Source organism: Bos javanicus, chromosome 7, assembly GCF_032452875.1.
Source record: "Bos javanicus breed banteng chromosome 7, ARS-OSU_banteng_1.0, whole genome shotgun sequence".
NCBI classification, from domain to species: domain Eukaryota; kingdom Metazoa; phylum Chordata; class Mammalia; order Artiodactyla; family Bovidae; genus Bos; species Bos javanicus.
This window is the reverse complement of record NC_083874.1, coordinates 8,307,945-8,318,229: the sequence shown is the minus strand read 5'-3', so window position 1 is coordinate 8,318,229 and position 10,285 is coordinate 8,307,945. Positions and strand designations below refer to the sequence as shown.

General features: G+C 39.5%; 1 protein-coding gene across 1 annotated transcript; it reads left to right on the top strand.

Moving 5' to 3' along the window:
- The first annotated feature begins 3,123 nt into the window (after nucleotides 1–3,123).
- On the top strand, nucleotides 3,124–6,628 carry LOC133251942 (olfactory receptor 7C1-like). Its single transcript, XM_061424716.1, has 3 exons — nucleotides 3,124–3,316; nucleotides 3,695–3,747; nucleotides 5,637–6,628. Exon 3 carries the CDS (start codon nucleotides 5,649–5,651, stop codon nucleotides 6,585–6,587), a length of 939 nt encoding a protein of 312 aa, XP_061280700.1. The 5' UTR covers nucleotides 3,124–3,316; nucleotides 3,695–3,747; nucleotides 5,637–5,648; the 3' UTR covers nucleotides 6,588–6,628.
- The last annotated feature ends 3,657 nt before the right edge of the window (nucleotides 6,629–10,285 follow it).

Sequence of the window (10,285 nt, the reverse complement as noted above, 5' to 3'; positions counted from 1 at the left end):
ATATAAGTCAGAAAGAGAAAAACAAATATCATATAATATTGCTGTTATGTGGATTCTAGAAAAATGATATAGATGAATTTATTTGCAAAGTAGAAACAGACACACAGACATAGAGAACCGACATATAGGGATACTGGGGAGAGAGCGGGGAGGAAGGGGGATAAATTGGGAGATTGAGACAGATATATATACACTACTATGTATAAAATAGATAACAAATGAGAACCTACTGTATACCACAGGGAACTCTACTCGATGCTCTGTGAGACCTAAATGAGATGGAAATCTAAAAAATAGGAGATATATGTATACACATAGCTGATTCATTTTGTTGTACAGCAGTACTTAACACCACATTGTAAAGTGACTCCAATAAAAATTATTTTTAAAAAAGAATAATTGAATCTATAAATTGCTTTGAGTAGTATACTCATTTTCACTATATTGATTCTTCCAATCCATGAACATGGTATATTTTTCCATCTATTAGTGTCCTCTTTGATTTCTTTCACCAGTGTTTTATAGTTTTCTATATATAGGTCTTTAGTTTCTTTAGGTAGATATATTCCTAAGTATTTTATTCTTTCCGTTGCAATGGTGAATGGAATTGTTTCCTTAATTTCTCTTTCTGTTTTCTCATTATTAGTGTATAGGAATGCAAGGGATTTCTGTGTGTTGATATTATATCCTGCAACTTTACTATTGTCATTGATTAGTTCTAGTAATTTTCTAGTGGAGTCTTTAGGGTTTTCTATGTAGAGGATCATGTCACAGAGCTAGAACAAATAATTTCACAATTTGTATCGAAATACAAAAAACCTCGAATAGCCAAAGCAATCTTGAAAAAGAAGAATGGAACTGGAGGAGTATACCTACCTGACTTCAGGCTCTACTACAAAGCCACAGTTATCAAGACAGTATGGTACTGGCACAAAGACAGAAATATTGATCAATGGAACAAAATAGAAAGCCCAGAGATAAATCCACGAACATATGGATACCTTATCTTTGACAAAGAAGGCAAGAATATACAATGGATTAAAGACAATCTCTTTCACAAGTGGTGCTGGGAAATCTGGTCAACCACTTGTAAAAGAATGAAACTAGAACACTTTCTAACACCATACACAAAAATAAACTCAAAATGGATTAAAGATCTAAACGTAAGACCAGAAACTATAAAACTCCTAGAGGAGAACATAGGCAAAACACTCTCCAACATACATCACAGCAGGATCCTCTATGACCCACCTCCCAGAATACTGGAAATAAAAGCAAAAATAAACAAATGGGACCTAATTAACCTTAAAAGCTTCTGCACATCAAAGGAAACTATAAGCAAGGTGAAAAGACAGCCTTCAGAATGGGAGAAAATAATAGCAAATGAAGCAACTGACAAACAACTAACCTCAAAAATATACAAGCAACTCCTACAGCTCAACTCCAGAAAAATAAATGACCCAATCAAAAAATGGGCCAAAGAACTAAATAGACATTTCTCCAAAGAAGACATACAGAGGGCTAACAAACACATGAAAAGATGCTCAACATCACTCATTATCAGAGAAATGCAAATCAAAACCACTATGAGGTACCATTTCACACCAGTCAGAATGGCTGCGATCCAAAAGTCTACAAATAATAAATGCTGGAGAGGGTGTGGAGAAAAGGGAACCCTCTTACACTGTTGGCGGGAATGCAAACTGGTACAGCCACTATGGAGAACAGTGTGGAGATTCCTTAAAAAACTGGAAATAGAACTGCCTTATGATCCAGCAATCCCACTGCTGGGCATACACACTGAGGAAACCAGAAGGGAAAGAGACACATGTACCCCAATGTTCATCGCAGCACTGTTTATAATAGCCAGGACATGGAAGCAACCTAGATGTCCATCAGCAGATGAATGGATAAGAAAGCAGTGGTACATATACACAATGGAGTATTACTCAGCCATTAAAAAGAAAACATTTGAATCAGTTCTAATGAGGTGGATGAAACTGGAGTCTATTATACAGAGTGAAGTAAGCCAGAAGGAAAAACACCAATACAGTATAATAACGCATATATATGGAATTTAGAAAGATGGTAACAATAACCCTGTGTATGAGACAGCAAAAGAGACACTGATGTATAGAACAGTCTTATGGACTCTATGGGAGAGGGAGAGGGTGGGAAGATTTGGGAGAATGGCATTGAAACATGTAAAATATCATGTATGAAACGAGATGCCAGTCCAGGTTCGATGCACGATACTGGATGCTTGGGGCTAGTGCACTGGGACGACCCAGAGGGATGGTATGGGGAGGGAGGAGGGATGAAGGTTCAGGAGGGGGAACACATGTATACCTGTGGGGATTCATTTTGATATTTGGCAAAACTAATACAATTATGTAAAGTTTAAAAATAAAATAAAATTTTTAAAAAAGAATAATAATCAAAATATTTACATATACATCTTATGATCTGGGATCAATTTTTTCTTGCTGTTCATAATTCAAGAACTAACTAGATTTCAATAGTGATGGGGCTATCTGGTTTTTTAATTATCTTTTTCTTTTAGAGACACATGCTGAAGTTGCTTAAATATTAATAGGTAAATGATACTATATGTGGGAATTGCTTAAAAATAATCATCTCGTGTGAACAGGAGTAGTATGGCCAGGTTACAGGTCAGTAACTTGTGAAACCCATTGATGAACTGATGAGTGTTCATTATACTCTTCACTACTCTTCACTTCTGTATATGTGTGAATTTTCCGTAATAAAAAAGTTTTAATTGTCCCAGTGGGAGAAGACACATTCTTCCAATATATACCCCTGAGGACATAACTGCAATTTTTTCCATTTTGATTATGGTCCCCATATTCCTGCAGTTATATTGCCCCAAGCTTACAAAAATAAAAAATTTTAATGAGAAGCTTTGAGAATTCAGCTTCTGGAGCTCAATAAACTTTGCCCCTCACCTTCAGTTCACAAATATGAGGGAAAAAAGACATTCTCTCATGCTTCCTAGAAACATCACCATGGTTCAGAGATCCACATGCTGTTAGTTGTTCAGTCGCATTCGACTCTTTGTGACACCATGGACTGTAGCCCATCAGGCTCCTCTGTCCATGGGATTCTCCAGGCAAGAATACTGGAAGGGGTTGCCATTCCCTTCTCCAAGTGCCTGGCACCATCTCCCTCATGTTAGAGACACGACTACTGGCTACAAGATTCACTTTCCTGGGATGAGTCCATCAGACTAGAAATAACAACACAGAGCATCCTCGGGAAATAGAAGAGAGGAATTTCCCCAGGAGCACTGTCAAGAGTAAGAAAATTGAACAAATCTATAGATTAAAAATGATTCAGAAATGTTCAAGTGCTAACCAAGAAGGAATCCTCAAGTTTAATTACAGCCTCTTCTCTCTCCTCATCTCCCTTGCCTTCTGCTCATTCCCACATTATTTCTACAACCCTCTCCTAACTCATCAGGAACCATCTCTCTCCTAGTTTTCTCTTGGGCTACACTGGTCTCCCCCTAACATTTTACCCAGTAACCAGTCTCCTCCTGCTCACCTTACTGTAACTCGCACATCAGAGGGGCCACACTCTTCATTAACTTGTGCATTTCAGCGAGCACACACAGCCACGTTCAGGTGTCTCTGATGGACATGAATGACAGCACTCTCATCCCATTTGTTTCCAGGGAGATGAAATGAGACCATTCGGGAGAAGAGATTAGCATGATTCCTGTACCTGGTAAATTTCATAAATATTAACTGCTATTTATATCATTTCTTGAGTGCCTTCAATTAGCCAGACTGTTAGTCTGTGTATGTCATATGTGTTAGTCACTCAGTCGTGTCTGACTCTTTGCAACCCCATGGACTGTAGCCCACCCCTTTCCTGTGTCTATGGAATTCTCCAGGCAAAAATACTAGAGTGAGTAGCCATTCCCTTTTCCAGGGGATCTTCCCAATCCAGGGGTCAAAGCTGGGTCTCCCATGTTGCAGGCAGATTCTTTACCGCCTGAGCCACCAGGGAAGTCCTATTTTTGTACAATTTCAAATAGGATTTTTTTCTATTATGCATCTGTTTATTGCTGGAAATGGGAAAGAAAATGATACATGTTTATATTTTGATCTAGTTTCACCAGAAGGACTTCTTAGACGTAATAGCTTTGCAGTTGATTCTAGGTAGCCAGGTTTTCATCTGAAAATGTGATCAATTTACTTTTACCCAAGATGTGACCCTATGATTGTTTTTTTATTCTTTGGTCATATTGGTTTGAAATTTCAGAACAGAATTGGGTAGTGGCAGTGACACGCATACTTGTCTTCTGTATGATCTTCATGTAGATTTCTCAAATATTTTCATGTGAGGGTTGACATAAGCTGATGACCAAGGAAATTATTTTCATAGTAATGAAACCCATTTAGTTTACTCAGAACTCCTTTCAAGCAGTATCTTTAGCATACAATTAGACTATCCAATTTTTTGGATGATTTTTTTCTACTTATTTGCTCTACTGTAATAAATACATTACCAATATGAAATGCTGGTTGCTTTCTAGGGTTAAATGTTACCCAGGCATAGTATTTGGTTTGCATGATAAACTTCTAAATATTTTTATATTTTATTGCTATTTTCTTTGGGTTTTTTAAATAACATGCTAATTAGAGATAAGTCTCTGGTTTTTCTTATACCACTGCTATTGTAGAAGGCATGTTGTATCCTGATTAAAATAGCTCTAGAAAATTCACTGGAACACTTATTTTCATGTGCCTCCAGATAATTTTTATGTATTTCAAACAGGTTTTGTGAGATTTCAAAATTAGCAATTTTTTCCTGGGAAAAATTGATAACTCCATACCTTATTTCATGATTGTCCATTATACATGTTAATCAATTGAGTAGAAAATACCATGTCATTATTATAGCTTATGGAAATTATACACAGACTCATGCTTTTTTAATTAGCATTTAAAGTAATAATTTAAATAAAATTAATAATAATTAATGGTATTTATTGATTAATTATAAATTAATGATAATTAAATAAAATGAATAATAATTTAAATAAATAATTATTTTATTATAAAGGCATTTAGTAATAAAGTACAATTTAGTTCAAAGGCATCTGAGAAGCCTGGGTGACCAAGGGTCAAGGTAGTCAAACAAATGAGATCTTCTTTGGGTGCAAAATTAGTTTTCATGTGAAACCTTTCTAGCTACTGGTGGCAACACAGGAGAAGATGATGGTATTAGGAGACCTCAAACTGACAGACAAGAGAGAAGAGACCATTAAGCAAAAGCATTGTCTCATCAATATATTGAGTTCAAGCTACAGTGAAGTGAAAGTGAAGTCGCTCAGTCATGTCTGACTCTTTGCGACCCCCTGGGCAGTAGCCTGCACCAGGCTCCTCCTTCCGTGGGATTTTCTAGGCAAGAGTACTGGAGTGGGTTGCCATTTCCTCCTCCAGGGAATCTTCCCAACCCAGGATCAAACCTGGGTTGTAGACAGACAGCGCATTGTAGACAGACGCTTTACCATCTGAGCCACCAGGGAAGTCAAGCTAAAAGTGACCACATTTCTAAGATGCCTGTTGATTGCCAATTAAATCTTGCTTCTGCTTCTCTCATGGCAGACAATCCTTCACATGCAACCAGGAAACCACTCACAGCTTCCAATATTTCTCCTCCTGGGACTTTCTGAGAAGCCAGAGATTCAGTCTGTTCTCTTTGGGCTCTTCCTCTCTTTGTACCTGGTCACCGTCTTTGGGAACCTGCTCATCATCCTGGCCATCATCACAGACTCCCACCTCCACACCCCCATGTACCTCTTTCTCTCCAACCTGTCATTGTCTGACATCTGTTTCACCTCCACCACCATCCCAAAGATGCTCCTGAACATCCAAACCCAGAGCAAAGCCATTACCTACACAGGCTGCATCACCCAGATGTATTTTTTCACAGTTTTTGGACTTTTGGACAACTTACTCCTGACAGTGATGGCCTATGACCGCTTCGTGGCCATCTGCCACCCCCTGCACTACATGGTCATCATGAACCTGCGGCTCTGTGCACAGTTGCTCCTCCTGACCTGGCTCATCAGTGTTCTGGGGGCCCTTCCTGAGAGTTTAACCATGTCCTGGCTCTCTTTCTGCACCATCGTTGAAATCCAGCACTACTTCTGTGAACTCCCTGAGGTCCTCAAGCTTGCCTGCTCTGACACCTTCATCAATAATGTCGTATTGTATCTTGTGACAGGCCTTATGGGTTTTTTTCCTCTCACCGGCATCCTTCTCTCTTATTCTCGAATTGTTTGTTCTGTACTGAGGATCTCAACAACAGGAGGGAAGTATAAAGCATTTTCCACTTGTGGGTCTCACCTCTCTATGGTCTCCTTGTTCTACGGAACCTGCCTTGGGGTCTACCTCAGCTCCACATGGACACATGACTCTCAAACAGGGGCGTTTGCCTCTGTCCTGTACACCATGGTCACCCCCATGCTCAATCCTTTCATCTACAGCCTGAGGAACAGAGACATGAAAAGAGCTCTGAGAAAGCTTCTCTGCAACACATTGTCTCCCCAATGACAACATTGTCCTGGAGCCTGGACACGTGTGATCAAGAGCAATGGAACAGAACGCTTAAGAGTGTGGACTCTTAATTTTTCAGTGCACTTAGTTCTGAAGTTGGAATGAATCTGTTGAGAGAGGCAAGGGTGGGGAAGCAAGCTAACTGTCCATCCTCAGGACACTGGGAACAGGTGTAGACTAGAGATGGAGAGGTGTGTGTTTTCGGGTGGACAGGTGGAGTGTGTGTGGGTGTGTTCGATCATGTCCGACTCTTTTAGTGACCCCGTGGAGTGTAGCCTCTCAAGCTCTTATGTCGATGGGATTCTCCAGGCAAGAATACTAGAGTGGGTTGCCATTTCTTCCCCCAGGGGATCTTCCCAACCCAGAGACTGAACTCAAGTCTCTTGAGTATCGTACACTGGAAGGTGGATTCTTTACCACTGCACCATCAGGGAGAGCCCCAAAATTTTCCTGAATTCAAACGGTGATGCCATCTTAGTAGATGGTGATTTTTTTCTCAGTGATAAGATAAATATACTTTATTGTATTTTTTTTATCTTTAGTAGATTTTTTTCTTTTAAAAAAATTTATTTATTTTTAGTTGGAGGATACTTGCTTTACAATATTGTGTTGGTTTCTGCTATATATAACATGAATCAGCCACAGGTATAGGTATCTCCCCTCTCTCTTGCACCTCCCTCCCACCTCCTATCCCTCCCACAACTCTAGGTTATTACAAAGCATCAGATTTGAGCTCCCTGCATCATACAGTAAATTTCCACTGGCCATTCTAATTTTACATCTGGTAATGTATATGTTTCAATGCTATTCACTCAGTTCATCACACCCTCTCCTTCCCCCACTGTGTCCATAAGTCTGTTCTCTATCTATGTCTCTATCGCTGCCCTGCAAATAGGTTTATCAGTACCATCTTTCTAGATTCAATATATATGCATTAATATATTTGTCTTTCTCTTTCTGACTTACTTCAGTCTGTATAATAGGCCCTAGGTTCATCCACCTTATTAGACCTGAGTCAAATATGTTCCTTTTTATGCCTGAGTAATATTCCATTGTGTATATGTACCACAACTTCTTTATCCAAAGAATATTCAACCCCCATGTGCTTCAGTTGCTCTATCTGAAATGAACCTATAACAAGGCATGCCTCAGAAGGGTGACAAGAGGTTTAAATGGAATAAAATGGTAAAGCTTCAGCATAAGGAATGCAGGTGGCAAGTCCTAAATAAATTTCAGCTCTCGTTACATACAAGAGTAATTTTTGTAATGCTCCAGCTTTTTGTTCCATATTATTAAGCCAATTTCTCCCCCATGTACACTGTCCTCCATTAGGACTAGGTCATAAAGCTCAGTATACCCCAGAAAGAAAGAGGATGTGTAATGTGGAGCAGAATTTCTCAACCTTGGCATCACTGATATTTGGGTTTGGGTCATTCTTTGCTATACGGGCTATTCCTGTACATTGTAGGATGTTTAGTCATATCCCTGGATAAGATACATCACCACCCAAGTTGCAAGGACTAAAAATGTCTTCATATACTCCATAAGTGGCCAAATCACCCCACTTGAGAATCATGGGAAAGTGACTTCCAAAGGGAAAGAGAACATATGAAAATTTTCCATGTGCAAAATCCCCATGGGAGTGAGCTAAAGCAGGAGTCCCCAAGCTCCAGGATCTAATGCCTGATGATCTGAGGTGGAGCTGATATAATAATAATAGAAATAAAGTGCACAATAAGTGCAGTGTGCTTGAATCATCCCGAAACCATTCCCCCTCCCCCCGCCACCCCGTGTGTGCATGCGTGCTCACTTGTGTCTGACTCTGCAACCCTATGAATGATAGCTCACCAGGCTCCTCTGTCCATGGAATTCTCCAGGCAAGACTACTGATGTGTTGCCTTTTCCTTCTCCAGCAAAATATTTTTCACACATGATAAGAATGGACCATAAAAATGCCTGTACAAATAGAAAAGCAGAGTCCCAGATTTGACTCTATTTTGCATAACAGTCAAAAGAAGGAAAGGAGACTGGATAGACTACAAGGCTGATGACATTGAAAAACTAAAATCCAGTATTCAAATAATATGTGGACAAAGAAGACATTTGGCACCCTGTCTCACTGGGATGATCCAGAGGGATGGGATGAGGAGGGAGGTGGGAGGGGGGTTCAGGATGGGGAACACATGTACACCCGTGGCGGATTTATGTCAATGTATGGCAAAACCACTAAAATATTGTAAAGTAATTAGCCTCCAATTAAAATAAATAAATTTATATTTAAAAAAAAGAAGACACTTGGCAACATCATTTTTTAAGACTTTTTTTACATTTATTTATTATTTTTGGTTGCAGTGGACTTCCCTGTTGCACTCGGGTTTCCTCTAGTTGCGGCAAGCAGGGACTGCTTTTCATTGCAGTGCTCAGGCTTCTCTTATTGTGGAGCACCGACTCTAGGGCACACAGGCTCAGTAGCTGTCGCTACAATCATTCAAGAGGAGGATGCCCTAAATAGCCTACTGTTTTTATTTGTTTGAAAAATTTTAATATTTGATTTGGGTTATAAAAGTTATTCCCTTATATACTGGTGTTCCTTTTTACTTTTTTATTGAGGTATAGTTTATTAACAATATTACATAAGTTTCAAGCCCACTGAAAAAATGGACAGAAGACCTAAATAAACATCCTTTCAAAGAGAACATATAGATTACCAACAGACACATGGAAAGATATTCAATATCACTAGTTATTAGAGAAATGCATATCAAAACTACAATGAGATATCACCTCATTCCTGTCAGAATGGCCATCATCAAAAAAAATCCACAGACAACAAATGCTGGAGAGAGCACTGGAGAAAGCATGAAGAGAAGGGAACCCTCCTACATTGTTAGTGGGAATGTAAATTGGTACAGTCACTATGGAGAACAGTGTGGGGATTCCTTAAAAAATTAAAAATAGAGCTACCACATGACCCTGCAATCCCACTCCTGGGCATAAATCCAGAGAAAAATATGATCTGAAAGGATACATGCACTCCAGTGTTCATTGCAGCACTGTTTATAATAGCCGAGACATGGAGGCAACCTAAATGTCCATCGACAGAGGAATGGATAAAGAAGATATGGTACATACACACAGTGGAATATTACTCAGCCATAAAAAGAATGAAATAATGCCATTTGCAGCAACATGGAGGAACCTGAAAAGTGTCATACTGAGTGAAGTTAGACAGAGAAGGATAAATATCATATGGCATCTCTTATATGTGGAATCTAAAATGATACCAATGAACTTACTTACAAAACAGAAAGAGGTTCATGGACTTAGAAAATAAACTTATGGTTGCCAGGGAGAAGGGACAGTAAGGGAGTTTGGGAAAGTCATGTACACGCTGCCATAATCAAAATGGAGAGCCAACAAGGACTTAGTGTGTAGCACATGGAACTCTGCTCAACGTTATGTACCAGCCTGGATGGGATGGGGGTTTGGGGGAGAATGGATACATGTATACATAAGGCAGTGGATGAGATGGTTGGATGGCATCACTGACTCAATGGACATGAGTTTGAGCAGGCTCCAGGAGTTGGTGATGGACAGGGAAGCCTGGCGTGCTGCAGTCCATGGGGTCGCAAAGAGTCAGACACAACTGAGCGACTGAACTGAACTGATGCATAAGGCAGAGTCCCTTCTCCGTT